Raw genomic sequence first — 18,161 nt, 5'->3', positions numbered from 1 at the left:
AGCAATAAGGAATACCATGGGAGTCCCTCTGTAATAATTCATCTTTTTGCATTGAGATCCAAAGCAATGTACTGTGTGAAGAAACAAAAACTTTATACTGCGTAGTTTAGAATGTTGTTTAATGAAACTTAACTCCAGAAGCCAGGCTTTTTCAAGTGTGATGTTATTTCCGGCCTTGTGTGTTTTTTAAGTGCCATTAACTTAGAAAACTAAATATAGAAGAAGAAGGTTAGGTTGTTTTAATCTGTGTATAAATGTAGAAAACATACAAATTAATGAGGAACTCTGAAGTATGATGTAAAATTCACAACAGGAAACAAAAACATGTAAAACTGTCTTCCAAAGAAAAATATGGTTGAGAATATAAGATTCTGTAGACCCTCTAGTGATGAAAAAAACAATAAACTTTTCGGTAGAAAACATGGAATTAAATTAGGGAAGGGGCATTGTGGCATGCATTTTGTTAGATGTTTCCATTTCTATTGGTTTTTATGTGAGAAATTCACCAACCATAAACTATTGGTTTTCTAAAGTGATTTAATTTACTAAAGAGTTTACACAGCCATGTAGTTCTCCCATCTTTACTTTAATATGTCCTCAAAGTGAATTGAAAGTGAAAAAGTTATTAGTTCTTCAAAAGAACTTAGTGGCCACTCAACAGATGTAAGAACAAATAAAAAGCTTTTAGCCATTACCAAATATTCTCACACAAAACAAACAAGTTCAAACCGGCTTTTAGAAATTACCTTACAAAGAATATCGTTTCCTAATACTTTTATTGACATTTGAAAGTTACTGAAATTTGCTCTTAAACAGACGTAAATATACTTTTTAAATTTTAAGTAAATTACTTGGATTTGGCATATTTACCTGGTTAAAATGTTTCTGACAAGCTAACAGCGCTGAATCAGAATTATTCAGATTCCTTTATGATAAAAGGTTCAGTATTTTTTTCTATATTCTGTCTTTACAATTGAATTGTTGAATTTTCGAACCTTAATTTTTATGGTTTCACTCTCAGTTCTAACGTACAGTAGAAATATGTCTAATGAAACAAACATTTTTATTAAGAGGGTATCGACAAATCAAGGTTTATACGTACGTAAATAATAAGTGAATTCAAAAGATTTACTTAAGCTATGATTAACGCAATATGAGCACGGAGGATCAAGGCTTGAAACCAGTAGTGAAGAAGGATCAACATGATAATAGTGAAGCTAAAGACATTATCGTTGAATGGTGTGAACAGCCTCATAACTGAAAAATTAGTTACTATATTATTGGTGTATAAGTATCACATAATAACAGAGAGATATTGTCAATATCAGTGGTGAATATATGGTACATAGTAACTGAGGGGTACGTCAATATCAGTGGTGGATACGTAGCACATGGAAACTGAGGGGTACGTCAATATGGGTAACTGATAAGAAGAAAAGAGTAACTGAGAACGTAATGAAAAACACCTGTAGTGGGTAATTAGAATGTGTTAGCTGAGATGATGAAAACTGACAGGTTAAAAATTAGTTTCTATAGTGACAACATTTAAACGGTCAATAATAATAACTTCACCAATGGATAACTAACTGTATTATGACAACTTAAAATGAAACAGTGAATAAATGTAACAAAAGAAATGAGTGATGTATTTCGGTAATTATTATATATGACATACATCTGATTTTTTTTAAAGTTAATAAACAGAAAATAATTCCTAAGTTAAAAACGAAACAAACATCTTCTCAGGACATTTATAATTTATAAAATTAAACGCTTCTTGTGAACTAACTAATTATACGTGTCTAATTTTTATACATTCATTCATACTTTCTATTTAGTGATAAACTAACTCCAAGTATCGCTTTGTATTTCATCGAACTAGTATTGCATTGCTGGTTTATCGCTGTAATTATCTTTTAGCAACCAAATACCAGCTCTTAGTATTTTCACAATTTAAAACGTAAAAGGTAAGTTGCTCCAATATTCATAAATAACACGATTATTTTGACATTACTTACAGCATTTGAATATACTTACAAGGGCCTACGATAACGTGACATCGCTGAGTATCAAGAGGATAGTGTCGGAAAGACATGTGACAAAACAGCTTAAGAGTTAGTCTGTGGAAGAAACATCAAATATTAGCCCAAACATGCTCTAAAAACATTAAACTTTACAAAAATTATTCCACATACAGCAATCGTTCATGGATAAAAATCTTACGAAATTACAAGGTTTTATTTGCTTCTTTTGTTCTAGTTTAATGACAATAATGAACCATATTTCGCAATTATTTTTATTTTTTTGCAAACTCTAATGATATTCATAAACAATATTTATCATTAAGAACATTTTGTAGAAAAACGGTACACATGAAAAATTTCTCAGCTTTCCTAAAAAATGGTTTTAGTTTTTCCAACTCCTCGCAACATGTGTCCTGTTCTCGAAAGGAAAGTTCTTATTTTTTTGTATGAAACCTGTACACTTCTATTTGTTTGTTAGCTTACAGAAAACTATTTTCACACAAAGCTCTCTTTGACTGAGCAAGCATTCACTTTATGAAACACAAATAAAGTTATTTTCTCACGTTGGCGAACAATCGTTTGTACGCAAGGTTTGAAGCATTGTGATATTCAGCACATCATAAATGTTGGGTAGATAAAATGTTTATCAAAATCCACTCTAAATATACAGTTTCTAACCTAACCTCATACTGAATAAAATCGACCCGTCAGGAGATATTTTGATCAACATATTTGGTACTGTCACTCTATGAAAACGTGCTTCTTTCACATTTCTGAAAAAAAGATCAGGCTTCCATATCTTGTCGATCAAGTCATCACCATTCAAGGTCACTATCTGGTTTATTCCAAATGCTGATAACATCAGACGTTGATCTTTCCATAACTGCCGCAAGTAAATATCCAAACTGTAATCCTAAAATGTAAAGTAGTAAAAGTCCAAGAAGTGTTTAAAATATTTTAATATCAACTTATATTAAGATAAGCTATCATTACTGCCATCTGTTGTCCATTATTGATTTAAATAAACTGCTGAGTTAAAATGTAATATCATGCCATTAAAAAATATGCAAAAAATATATATAACTATAATATACATATAAATATTACGATAGTTATCATTTTCGCTAAAATACACATCGTGAGACAAATTCTAGTATAATTTCCAAAATATGCTGTTCTTTTCTTTAAAACATTTATCTTCTGTTTTCTAAATTATCAGGGGCAAATTGATTTTTCAGATTCGATATTTTAAGTTTGTTTTGTAGCTATATCATTTATATAAGATAATTTTCTCACTATAGTCATTTCCTACAATAAAGTTGTCCGAACAAGATATTTGAACAAATAAAGTAATAAATGTTATCAATAACGTTAGTTATTTGGCCTAGTTCGTATACCCGTCACACCAAACATGCTCGCCTTTTCAGGCATGGGGATATTACAATGTGACGTTCAATCCCACTGTTCGTTGGTAAAAGAGTAGCTCAAGAATTGGCTGTGAGTGGTGATAGCTAGCTGTCTTCCCTCTAGTCTTACACTGCTAAATTAGGGACGGCTAGCGCAGATAGCTCTCGTGTAGCTTTGCTCGAAATTCAAAAAACAAGCAAACACACCTAGTTTTATATTTTAAGAAAAGAAAAAAGGAAAATTATTAGCTATCTAGCTCTCTTTACTTATCAATGTGTGATGCATATCCAATTCATATGCATTAATTAGGGCCATGCATATAACTGAACCAAATTCATGTCGAAGCTGTTAAAACTTAATAAAGAAAAATAAGTTTCCCAGAAAAAAATGTATTATCAACATTTAGGAGTTTCCTTTGCCGTTGTGAAATATATTTACCGTTATACGTTTATTAAAATACATACGCTTGTTTCTGTATTCTTTTCTTTTTTGTCTGTGACGTATATTCTTAACTGTGTATTGCGCAAGTCCCGCCTGTTCTCGAAACTTGTAGATAACTCTTGAAAGTGAGAAGCAACAATATTTATTTACGTAAACGCGTTAGATCATTGTTACCAAGTGAACTTTGGTGAAAGTTCTAGAGACTCGCGTGATTTGTATGAAAGTAACGCGCCAAGAAAAGAATATTGTTCGACAACTACAGTCAGTATGCTATAGGCCTAGGAAGCTATAATTATAATTAACGACTATTCATCGGCAAACTACGGAATTTGACCAGGAACGTTTATAAATTTCGAACATTATAAACCATTAAACTTCAATGAAGCACGTCGGACTTTATTATTTCTATCAGGACATTAAATATCTTTGCGGGGAGCCGGCATGGCCAGGTGGGTTAAGACATTCGATTCGTAATCTGAGGGTCGCAGGTTCGAATTCCCGTCGCACCAAACATGCTCGCCCTTTCAGCCGTGGGAGCGTTATAATGTTACGGTCAATCCCACTATTCGTTGGTAAAAGAGTAGTCCAAGAGTTGGCGGTGGGTGGTGATGGCTAGCTGCCTTCCCTCTAGTCTTACACTGCTAAATTAGGAACGGCTAGTGCAGATAGCCCTCCAGTAGCTTTGGCCGAAATTAAAAAAAAAGCAAACAAACGTATTTGCTGGAAGGAGTGAACTTCTAACCAGAGTGAGGCTGGCCAGGAAAAACGTTGTTAGGTTATTTTGAGCGAGGTACAACAGTATCAAGTCAGAATTAATTTTGTCGTCGTGGACCTAGATCGTCGATAAAATATTTAGTTTAAGATCAGATGTGAGACTCAGTATATTGTCTGTAAGTTTGTAAAACTGCTGTAGATAAACCATCATTTGTAATAACTATTAGTTATAACCGTTGTTATAAATTGTATTATTTTTATGTTTATATATTAATACATACTTATGTCAAAAAAAAAAAGAAATAGTGTGCATCAATCTTGTTGGCAAAAAATATAAATTTGGTACACATTAACTAAGCTAAAATTCAAATTTCCGGTTGCTTGAAATAGTAATATGTTAATATTCCTAATATAATAAATCAGAGACTCGTCCGAAATAAATAATACTACGTAATAGTTAATAACGACGTAAACGCTTTAAATGAAAATTAGAACTAAATATATCAATAATGACTATTTTCTTTTTGTGACCTTGAAATATAAAAGACATTTTTTATCATAACCATGAGACGATTAGGATAACTAGTATTCATATAAAATATGAATGGCGAATTGCGTTTGCTTTTTATTATTCGTTATATATCATGCAGTATTATTTTAGTTTATTGTTAGCTTCCGCATACAGTTGATCGAGAAAACGTTTCTCACCATATTAGCTGCATTCACTGAACCAAGATCGTTGATATGGATATTTACTTTTACTTCGGTTGGCATTCCTGGAATGAAGATGTCGCACATTTGTATCAGAAATAAAGTTATTTTTAAACAACTTAAAATGGAACAATTAATAATCCAAACAAAAGAGTTTTCTTTCGTACCTTCTAACAGTTAATACAATGGGTATTCTAGTGTTCATAATATTCTTTTTTTCTCTTCAGGTGAAATGTCAAGTCCTTTTTGTTCAATCTCGTTGAGGCGAGCAATAGAAGTATTGTGGACTTATTGTGCAGTTTTCCAAACTGAATATCACTCCTACTTTATAATTTAAAAGTTAGGCCTGATGTTGAGTTACCTCTCGATCTCATATTGAACTATAGTTGGACAATATGCCATTCATAAATATCTTTTTAATTTCAATATTCACTTTCTCTGTAATAATGAATCTATTATTTAATAATTTAACAAAATGCCGGGCGATAACAGCACCCAAATAATTTTATATATTTGGTTGTCTTCTACAAATTATTATTTTTTACAGTTTAGAGGAATAATCTAATATTCCCAAGGGTTTCAACCTATAAGAGTGCATTTTGTGTATTTTATAAAATCTGAAATTCGTGCATTCACGCTGAGGTAGTACTCTAACAGGACTTGTTTTAGTAAGTGTATGTTTAACTCTTGATGGGGTATTGTAAATAATATATGTTTAATATCAAGTATTGCCAACAACTTTTCAATCTGATTTGTTTTTAATAGCATTTATGTGAGCTTAGTATTAATAATGATATTGTCTCATTACAGATAATTACTTTCTTGTTTGTAACACCATGTTAAAAGTATGAATAGAAATAAACAACATCAACTTTATCAAATGGTTACAAATTTGAAAATTTTCACCTTTAACATACTTAAGTAACGGAAAATATTATGCTAATATAATATACACTGTTAAACAACGACTTATAAGCAAAATGAAGTGATCTATTTTTGTGGAACATGCTACTTGTTTCAACATAATATTGGTCTGTCTTATTCAGGTATCTTAATAGGACAGACCAATGTTCTGTGGAAATGTTTAGCACGTCTCCCCAAAAATAAATCACTTGATTATGCTTGTAAGTCGTTGTTTGTCAATTTATTAGTAATATCTTGAATATATTAATAATTAAAAACTGCTGAATGCTCCAAAGCAACGAAAACAACAAAAGTGTTTTAAGTTGCTGTGTACATGTAGTTACGTGACATACGTTCTGTCTATTGTGAAAATTAAGGTCTTTAAATGTTCTTAAACGAAATCTCATTCACTTTAGCTTTAATCTGAAAGAAACAAGAGTGAATCTGTGACAGTTTTTCTTGAAGAAGTGTTAACGTGTTTGTTCTGCCTCATAAATTTTGGTTAAATAAGTACAGGTATGAGCAATCTACAAGAAAAATTAACATTCTTATTCACGATAAAATATACAAACTCTAATTGATATTATAAATTTGTTTTGTTTGAATTAGATGTTAGTGGTCTTACCTGTCATTGTCATGTGCCTCTGATGCTAAATTAATGTTATTAATATCTATAAATTTATAATAATGTTACAATGATTTTAGTTTAATTAAAGAATTTTATCCTTACACATTTAAATGTTGAGGACATTTTAACCTGACATATAACTATTAAGTCATATCGAATATTCAGTGAAATAAGTAATCCATTAAGTTATACAATGGCTGATTGTTGGATGAATTTTATTACGAATGTAATTACAAATATTGCTTTCTCTCGTGGGTTTTGGTATTTCTGCTCAGTTATCACTCAGAAATAAAACAAAGATTTTAGTTGTATGCGTTGTCAAACAATCGATAGCCGTTATTTACTTTTTTTCTAAGCATTTAATTTAAGTAAGAGTTTTACGTAGAAATAAAAAAATACATTAAAAATATTGTCTATGTATTGGAAGATAAATTTCCTTAAGAAAAGTAAGGAAAATACATATATCTTAGTCAAGGTACAATTTCTTCAACACAAAGTGTAAGAGAAGCACAAAGTTCAAATATATAAATTTCTTTACAACTTACCCTTTCCATATGTTGGCCAAGCTCGCTTGTCGTACTCCTCTAAAATGTCATCTAGAAACGCCAACCGATGGGTATAATATTGGGACGCTGCGTCAGATAAGGTTGATGATAAATGGGTATTGTTTATAGCAGGAGATGACAATTCACTGAAACGTAAAGTTAGTAGTTAAATAGTTAGTAGTTAAATACTCGTGGTATTTAATAAGAGATAACATATCTATATTTATGTTTTAAATTGTTTGTTAATATTAAAATACAACCTGTAAAGTTTTTTATTTATGCTACAGTGTGCAAGTGTTCTAATGGATGAAAGATTATTCTTGAATGATATATATATATATATATATGACGCTACAGAATAATTGTCATTCAATGTTTATTGTTTTTCTTTTACATATTACAAATTTTATTCTAGAATCATAGAACAGATTTGTGGCTACCTTATTTTATCTGTATTTCATTCTTATCTCTAATGACAAAAATGTGCCTTTTTACACCTCTGATAACTTCAATCTGCAATTGCATTAATCCAAAGCTGCAATCAATTTCAGTAAATTACACTTACATGTTTATTAACAGTGTGTTTTTGAAGAATTTTATGGAATATATTCTGCACTCAGACTTCTGTATGAATTAACTTAATCCTATAATTTTCATTGATTTTTTGTTAAGTGTGACGCTACACAGTGGGTTATCTGTGTACAGGTATCTATCTATCGATCGATCGATACCATGGGTATTGAAACCCGGATTTTAGAACAATAAATCTTCAGACTTGCTACTAAACCACTGAAAGACTTTTTATTGTACTGTACTGCTTATGAAATGTAGTATATTTTAATGAAGTAAGTTGAATATTTGATAAGATTCACTGACGGTTAGGCCTCCTTATCATGCCTTACAACGTAATCCCTAGATAATTAGTGATATTCAGTTCTGTATATATTCCATTATCTTCTACGAACAAACATTCTCCATAATTTATTGTAATCTCTAAATAGCGTAGAGTTTTCCATTTACACACTCCACTCCAAAGGAAAAATTTTAGTACTTTAATAGAGGCATAATATATAAAAGTGTGAAAGAGGCTCTGTGATTCATTAAGGACCGCGTGACAAGTGAAGAAATTGATGGTATTAGATACGTTGTGTACTAATCTGTGATGTAAGAATTTCTAGCTGATTTCTTGTAAAGGATTGTCGTTATGAAATTAGCTTTTAAATTATTTTAATTCTGATTTAAATATTCCACTTCCCTTCGTTTGGAAGTTATGAATGGACAATAAATCTTTCTTATGCAAATACCATGTCAGAGTAACTTATAGTGAGATGCATAATTTCATCAGTTTATAATTTTGAGACATAAACAGCTAGAGACCAAAGGAGCTTCAAACAGTTAGAAGTCTATGTAAATGTAACAGTACTGTCTGTTGTATGTGTATGTATCTACTTCGCAGGATGTGAATGGATCTTAACCATGGAGGTTCATCGAATCCACGGGTAGATACATATAACACACATAAATTTTCAGTTTAGGATTTTGGGCTTTGCGGTTTCAATAAAAGTTTTGCAATTTTACCCCTACTTCCCCCCAACCCCCCGTTGATAGATTTGGTATGAATTTTTTTGGTTTATGAGGAGATACTTGTAAATTTGCAGGTTTACAATTTGTGTTTTACAGTTTTTTGGGATGTTTCAGCGGATTTCTTTTAAATTTCATATAAGGGAAGTAACTTTTCGTATCTGATGATAAGCTTTCGTTAATCATGAATTTGCCTAACTTTATGGAAATAAATCTTAAATCTGGTTCTGAACGTTAATATAAAAATTATATATGCATCCGATAATTTCTTGTTAAAACATAGATACTGACAATTGTAAGAAAAAGCTGTTAGTTTTCTAATAGGGCATATCATAGATACAGTATGTTGCTTGATGCAACACTTTTAAGTAAAATTTAATAACTTCATTTAACATTTTGAGAGGGATATACACATTATTATTAACATATGTTTTGTTGACAGCTAAAATGAACCAATAAGCAGATTTCGTAGACAAACTCGACCAACGTGCTTGTTGATAAACATTTGTTGAAAACTGTATAAAAAAATAACAAATAAACATAACAGTACATAGCCTTGACTAAAATGATTCTGGATAAACATTTTTGACAGCTATACAATTAACTAACAAATAGACACAACAGTACACAGATGACTAAAAGGTGTGTGGATAAACATTTGTTGACAGCTATAAAATGAGTCAACAAGCAGTTATAGTGATACACAGATTTGACCAAAGTGTTTGTAGATAAACACTTGTTGACAGCTATAGAATTAACCAACAAACAGATATGACACACAGACTTGACCAACGTGTTTGTTGACAGCTATGTAATTAAATAATGAAACAAGTATATTTAACTAACTTATTTGTTGATAAACATTTGTTGACAGCTATATAATGAACCAATAATGTTATATCTGTTCAGATATAGTAGGACATAAACTTCACCAAAATGTTTGTAGATAACCCTTTGTTGACAGCTACAATAAACCAACAAACAGATATAGCAATACACAAACTTGAACAAATACAAGTAAAAAATGTGATTAAACTTCTTTGCCTTTGTAAGGTTGTTGCGCGATTATATTTTTTTAAAAATAAAATACTTTCCTCAAAGGCATCAGTAAATACTTTGGACATAAACATCTTATGATAGTGTGAGACTACAGTCTAGTATATGATCAAGGGTTTTCAATTAAAAGTCGTAGAGTTGAATCACAAAACACACGCTACTTTGTAAGAACCAACATCATGTCGTTGATTAATGTAATAAATGTATTGCTGTTAGCCATAAAATGTCATAGCTTAGGAGAAAACTTTTACTGCTAAACACTTGTCATAATATATTGATGTGCGTCAAACAAATCAAGGCAAACTTACTCATGTTTTGTTCATTTGTTTTTGAAGTTCGCGTAAAGCTACACGAGGGTTATCTGCGCTAGCTTTCCCTAATTTAGCAGTGTAAGACTAGAAGGAAGGCAACTAGTCATCACCACTCACCGCCAATTCTTGAACTACTCTTTAACCAACGAATAGTGGGATTGATAGTCACATTATAACGCCCCCACGGCTGAAAGAGCGGCCATGTTTGGTGTGACAGGGATTCAAACCCTGAATCCTGAGACTACGAGTCGAACGCCCTAATCACCTGGCCATGCAGGGCGTTACTCATGTTTTAGTTCAAATCTCAATAGAGCCAGTGCAGTGTTTTCTTAAACAATCATTGTTTCTCATTGTAGTTAAAGTACATTGTATGTTGAAGGGTAGACAGTTTAAGTTGGTAAACCCATTAATATGGCTATATATGTATATATAACTACATGTAAAAGAAATTTAGTTCAATGTTTGAGAAACGTAACAATAAATAATTAAGGTACGTTGAAAGGTACAGAGTTTATCAGTTGTTAATACCACTAGGTTAGATTTTTAACCAAGTATCGAAATCAGTAGCTTAATAAATCATTTGCTAACACCACATCATGTTTTTGTAAGTTAGGTTGCTATATCGGACATCAAGCGTAACGAATTAAAAAGCAAGCGCACGAGAACATTTGTAGATATAAAATCAAATCATATTTCGCATAGGAATTTCTTCAATTTAATCGTAAAATTACAAAATAATTTTTGACCGTGTGTATGTTTGTACGAAAGAGAAATAATACTATTTTAACAACATAAAATAGTCCGTTTTACTGGTGCATTTAAAAAATGCGCTAGCAAGGCCTTTAATGGTCCATCATTTTTGAATCCCAGTAGCGCGACAGCAGTCATTACTACCTAATGATGAAATCATTTTCCTTGAAACTGAAATATACATTCCAAAACACTAATTTCTGATTTATTGTTGTTGTAGTTATGGCTTTTATGTCGTTTATTCAAACTGCTTAAGAAAGTATAATAATAGATTACGTCGTTAAAAGTACTTTCATTTTGGTGATGTATTTCTTGCCTTAAGATAATTTGAGCGTGGATGTATATATAATATTGATCCTCTTTTCCTTTAAGCTAAAGATCATCGTACAAGACTAACTGTTATCCTATTATTTAAAATTACTTTAATGTCTGGAGTTAAGTAAAATAATTTATTCATTTTCATATTAACGGCTCTTAAAGATATCTACAGAATCTGAATATTTTTAAAAAATTGACAAGACTTGTAATTTTAATATATTTAACTTAAGAGTCCTCATATATTTAGTTTGCAAACTACGGTAAGCAGTAATTATCTCCCTAATCTTTTACTCGTTTGTGTATAAACTGTTACACATATTTCATGAATTACATGCTACTTAAACCAAATATACTATGATATGTTTTGTTGATATATCACAGTGGCTAGGGTACTCGGCTCGTAATCTGAAGGTCGTGGATTCGAATCCCCGTCGCACCAAACGTGCTCGCTCTTTCAATCGTGGGGACGTTATAAAGTGACGGTCAATCTCACTATTCGTTGGTAAAAGTATAATACAAGAGTTGGCGGTAGTTGTAATGATTTGCTGCCTTCCCTCTAGCGTTACACTGCTAAATTAGGGATGGCTAGAGCAGGTAGTTCTCGTGTAGCTTTGGGCGAAATTCAAACACAAACAAACAAATATTAAGAGTGTCAAGTAAGAATCTCGTGATGTTATTTGAATTAAAGTGACACATACATTTATCTGAGAGGCTTTTAAAATGTTTTCAGAATATCTAAATAAACATCGTCAAATATGAACTTTTACCTGGCGTACCTTTCAAAACTGACATAAAGTAAATAAACGTTGAAGCCTTAGCGGTATATCTGCGAACTTACAACGCTAAAATCCGGGTTTTGATACCTGTGGTGGGCAGAGCACAGATAGCCCATTGTGTGGCTTTGTGCTTAATTTAAAACACAATAAATGTTGAAATTTCACGTGAAACAAATGCTTACTTTTGCGTAAAATAAGGAACAGAATTTGACCTTATAAATAAAAATATTATCTTAACTGGGTTATATCTACCTCAGGATGCTTATTAGTTTCGGATAATTTAATATCATAACTATAATACGGTATGTAAATGATTTAATATCTACTTTCAAAATCGTCAGAAAATGGACATATGCATGTTTTACTGCATCATTTTTTAATTTATGTTCAAACTTTATTTTTAACGATTATTATTTTCCCATATGTATTACCTTGAATACTTCGCCATCCAAACCAGTAAGCATTTTAAGGGCAACCTTAGCTTAAGTAGCATGATCTTGCGAGATGACTTGCTGCTTTCTAAACACAACGGATTTGAAATTTCATCACTCATTTAATATTGATATTCCATAATGGTTGACCAGAAGAAAGCCTGACCTTTCTTATTATCAAATTAACTATTGTTGTTGAGATAATTTAACAATGAATTGTGAGTATCTCCCAGGCACGTATACTATTCACAATAAAGATACATTCTTTGTAGCATGTGTAATATGATTATTTTGATTGTTGTAAAGTTATGTTGTACTTTTATCATTATTTCTTTACACTCTCCTATACTTTATAACCGGCCAAAAGAGAAGATCTCCTCCCTTCAATTGTGGAGTTCCATTCTAGCGCGTTTATCAGTGCAGTTAGCTGTTCCGAAATGTGAACAGAGTGGAACCAAGGGACGACAAACACCTTTCTGTTTCAGTATTTAAATGTGGTCAGTCTTTATAATTCACCATATTCTAATGTAAATAATATTATGGTGTTACGCCCGCTTCATTATCACATATTATACAGCGGACAATCTATTTAATTATTCTATATGTATATTCCAATTTTTTTTCTTTTCACTAAAGGTAAAATAGTTTTTTTGTTTTTTTGAATTTTGCACACGAGGGCTATTTGTGCTAGCAGTCCCTAATTTTGCAGTGTAAGACTAGAAGGAGGGCAGTTAGTCATCACCACCCACCGCCAACACTTGGGATACTCTTTTACCAACGAATAGTGGGATTGGCCGTAACTTAATAACGCCCCCACGACTGAAAGAGCGAAAATGTTTGGTGTGGCGGGGATTCGAGCCTGCGACTTTCAGATTACGAGTTGAGTGCTTTAACCACCTGGCCATGCCGCGGTAAAATATGAAAATATAACCTGTGGCATAGAGGTCAGATTCATTCCTTGATTCGCCTTAACCTCTGCTGGTTACGGCCAGTCGAGAAATACTTAAGCCTCTACTACACAGAAAATAACTCTGTAACACACACATAGAGTTTTCCCTTATTATTATTAATATCGTATGTTAATTTTCAATATCAAAATTATCTTATTTTTAACAGCAGATAGAAAATAAAAAATATTTTAATACTCTTTCTTCCACTACTGTTTTATAGTTGAGGAGTTTGACAAATATCTTGACACAGGTTTTCTCCCTTCAGTAATCTGCCATAGGTTCTGCTAGAAAATAATGTCCATTTCAATTTGATTTAACTTCTTTCTGGATTGCATTTTCATGTGACGTTGCTTAGTATAGGGTCATATTAAAGGTTTATTATGTAATATTCCTTGATTTAAAGGGAAGTTGCTCGTCTATTATGTGGTATTGCTTCGATGTTGAAGTTATATTATGTTACTTGATTTTAAGGGTCGTTACACCTGTATTATATGATGTTACTTCATGTAAACTGATAATGAAGATGTAATGCGCTATGCTAATGGAATTAAATCGGGATCCATGTGTACATTATGCGGTATTAATTCATGTAGATTATGTTGAAAGTGCACTACGTAACGCTACTTAGTGTTGCACGTGTATAATGTGCGTTACTTTGTGTAAAGCGATATTGAAAGTATAGTATATGGCGTTACATGTGTATTACTGGTGTTATTTAGTGAAGGTTAGGTTTAACATATACCATTGTGCATAAAAACTACCGTAGTTATTTCCGTCTTGCCGTTAAGTTATTCCCACTGGAGTAGTGTCATGCACAAGAAGTGGAGCAGGGGATGATGTTTTTGTTTTGTTTTTTAATCAAAATATCACAGATCCCTGTTGAGCTCTATACATTGTTTAAATTAGAGCCAGTAATTATAAAATCCAATACCCGTAAATAAATAAACCTACACAACTGTGATCATTTGAATTAAAAAATAAATTGTTTCCACGAGGTTAAAAAACCACACAAAACATGTAAACCCCCTGAATTCGCTTCACATAGGTCACGCGATATTTACGACTAGACGAACAATAAATGAATTTCTAAATGAGAAAAATGTTCGACTCAACTAAATGATATATCATTTCACGCAATACCGAATATTCAACTCAAATAATTGGCATATCATTTCACCTAATACCGAATGGTCGACTCAACTACATGATATGTCATTTCACCTAATACTGAATGTTCGACTTAACTACATGATATATCATTTCACCTAATACCGAATGTTCAACTCAACTACATGATATATCATTTCACCTAATACCGAATGTTCAACTCAACTACATGATATATCATTTCACCTAATACCGAATGTTCAACTCAACTACATGATATATCATTTCACCTGATACTGATGGATTTCTTGCTTTAATAAAAGCCACATTAATTTTAATCTTGCTTTCACAATTTACATGACATATTTTCCACTGCTGATTGTCTCGCATTCAATTTTATGAATCTATTTTTCTTATTATTTCGAACATAACAAACAGATTTTACTTTGTATTTAGAAGAAGCATAAATAGTTCCATAAAACTAATATTCTTGAAACTCATTAAGTCAATCTTAAGAAATAGCAGCCGGAGAAGTTTATGTTCTTAATTTATGTTGAAAAAGTTAAAAACGATAATTTTAAGGGTTTGGAAATTGCAGCAGTCCGTCTGACTGAGACTTACACTTTATAAAAAACATTTGAATTTTGAATAGTAATGGCCCGACTGACTGAATAACTTTAACTGGTAATTGGTAAGCTGAACTCAATTTTGGGAAACTGAAATAATGTAATTGTTTCTTCAACACGGACGCTGTTGTTGTTTCTCTGTTGCCTTCATTAATAAAATCTTAAAAAAAATATTTGTAAAACTATAGACAGTCCTTCAGTTATGTCAAATATTTTCATGTTACCTGTAATACTTGTGATATCAAAATTAAAGTTGGTTTGGTACTTTCGCTACCAACAATTAAAATTGGTATGGTACTTCTTGATGACGAGATACATTTGTATGGTACTTGCGCTATCAATCGTTGCGGTTGGTGTGATTGATACTTGTACTATCAACAATTGTTGTTGGTGTGATGATTGTGCTACCAACAATTACAGTGATTGATATTTATGCTATTAATAATTACAGTTGGTGTGATTGATACTTATGCTATCAATAATTGCAGTTGGTGTGATTGATACTTATGCTATCAATAATTGAAGTTGGTGTGATACTTGTGTTAAACTATACGTACAGGAAAATTTCTCATAATTTCGAAGACTTTGTGTGTATGTGTATGGATTTTTTTATAGCAAAGTCACATGGGGTATATCTGCTGAGCCCACCAAGAGGAATCGAGCTCCTGATTTTAGCGTTGTTAATCCGTAGACTTACAGCTGTATTAATGGGAGGGGAGCAAACATTTTTATTTGATGTAAAAACACAAGGAATTAAACCTTTCTTTATGATCCAGTAGAGGGAGACCACTTTTATAGAATCAATATAAAGTTATTAATTTTTATTTGTCCACGGAACATCACATATTACACATCTTTCAATATTATAAATATAAGAAACATAGTTACATACACAGGATGTTACAATACACAGTCATGTGAAAAAGTTAGGACACCCTATGAAAGCCTGTGTATTTGTGTAACATTTTTAGATATTTAGATATTTAATCTCAATTTTAACAATACTGAGAGGTTATAGGAATATAACTAAACAATTAAAACTGAAGAAAATACTTTCTTTTCACGATCTCCTGTAAAGAAAATTCTATTTACAAAAAATGCATATTCTAGCTGAGGAAAAAGTTAGGACACCCTACCCTCTAATAGCTAGTGTTACCCCCTTTGGCTGAAATAACTGTGGTGAGACGCTTCTTGTAGCCATCTACCAGTCTCTGACATCTGTTTGAACAAAGTTTGCCCCACTCCTGTGAGATGTTTGAGGCGTTTCTTGCATGTACAGCCCGTTTCATGTCACTCCACAGCATGTCAATGGGATTAAGATCTGGGCTTTGACTCGGCCGTTCCAGGACTCTCCATTTCTTAGTTTTCAGCCAGTCCTTGGTGGATTTACTGGTATGTTTTGGGTCATTGTCGTGTTGCAGGGTCCAGTTCCGCTTCAGCTTCAATTTTCTTACAGATGGCCTCACATGATCCTCAAGCACCCTCTGATACACAGTAGAATTCATGGTGGATTCTATGATTGTGAGTTGTCCAGGTCTTGCTGCAGCAAAACAGCCCCAAACCATGACACTTCCACCTCCATGCTTCACAGTTGGTATGAGGTTCTTTTCCTGGAATGCTGTATTTGGTTTACGCCAAACATGTCCTCTGTTTTGGTGTCCAAATAATTCAATTTTGGACTCATCTGTCCAAAGAACATTATTCCAAAAATCCTGGTCTTTGTCTACATTCTCTCTGGCAAACTTCAGTTTGGCCTTGATGTTTCTCTTAGAGAGCAAAAGTTTCCTCCTTGCACACCTCCCATGCAAGTTAAACTTGTGCAGTCTCTTTCTGATTGTAGAGGCATGCACTTTCACATCAACAGTAGCCAGAGCCTGCTGTAGGTCCCGTGATGACATGTTAGGGTGTTTGGAGACCTCTTGTAGCATCTTGCGGTCTGCTCTTGGGGTGAACATGCTTGGACGACCAGACCTGGGCATGTTGGCAGTTGTTTTGAAAGCCCTCCATTTGTTGATTATTTTCCGGACAGTGGAATGGCTGATTTCAAAATCTTTTGGGATCTTTTTAAATTCCTTACCAGACTCCTAAGCTGCTACAATTTTCTCTCTGAAGGCCTCAGACAGCTCTTTTGCTCTCACCATGGTGCTCACTCTCACTTCAACAGTCAGGAGTACACCAAACTAAATGTCTGAGGTTTAAATAGGGCAAGCCTCATTCAAAATGCTGAGTAACGATCTTCTAAACATGTGCACCTGGTGTGATACATCTGTTTGTGAGTTGAGCCATTTTAAGTGGGAATAAATGTAGGGGTGTCCTAAATTTTTCCTCAGTTAGAGTATGCATTTTTATAGAATTACATTTGCAGAAGATCTTGAAAAGTCTTTCTTCAGTTTTAATTGTTTAGTTATATTCCTATAATATCTCAGTATTGTTAAAATTGGTATTAAATATCTATATATCCAAAAATGTTACAAAAATACACAGGCTTTCATAGGGTGTCCTAGCTTTTTCACATGACTGTAGATGTATTACAATTAGTCATTACGATACCCAGCCTATATTTAATAATACAATAGTGCACTCAACTTGTCAGACGAAAACGTTTCAAAACATACACTAACTTTTTTACAATTGTACTTAGACTCACTATACTTTTAAATTTTTAAACAGGATTAAATGTGTATTATAAATACTCAATCTAAGGCTGAGTTACAGTAAAATAATTCCACTTTAAAAGCTGTATTAGCTCAATTTATTTCGACTTCAATAACTGCTCACTCAGAATACAGAAATTCTTTTGAAGGAAAGATAACATAGTAAGTCCTTTCCGTTTATACAGTTAAGCAGTTCTGACAGTTTTTCTTAATTATTTAGTACACAAG

At 32.5% G+C, this 18,161-nt stretch overlaps 1 protein-coding gene across 1 annotated transcript in view; it reads right to left on the bottom strand.

The window, feature by feature from the left end:
- Positions 1 to 18,161, bottom strand: part of LOC143232096 (glycine receptor subunit alpha-2-like) — a 42,114-nt gene that overhangs the window by 7,860 nt on the left and 16,093 nt on the right. The window contains exons 2-5 of the mRNA XM_076467168.1: positions 7,374 to 7,519; positions 5,295 to 5,362; positions 2,708 to 2,937; positions 2,038 to 2,120 (exon numbers count right to left, since the gene is read on the bottom strand). Coding sequence (XP_076323283.1) covers positions 2,038 to 2,120; positions 2,708 to 2,937; positions 5,295 to 5,362; positions 7,374 to 7,519 — 527 coding nt within the window. The remainder of the gene's footprint in view (positions 1 to 2,037; positions 2,121 to 2,707; positions 2,938 to 5,294; positions 5,363 to 7,373; positions 7,520 to 18,161) is intronic.

The sequence above is a fragment of the Tachypleus tridentatus genome, chromosome 11 (genome assembly GCF_004210375.1).
Source record: "Tachypleus tridentatus isolate NWPU-2018 chromosome 11, ASM421037v1, whole genome shotgun sequence".
NCBI lineage: Eukaryota > Metazoa > Arthropoda > Merostomata > Xiphosura > Limulidae > Tachypleus > Tachypleus tridentatus.
Note: the sequence above shows the minus strand (reverse complement) of the source record. Positions and strands in the feature narration are given on the sequence as shown.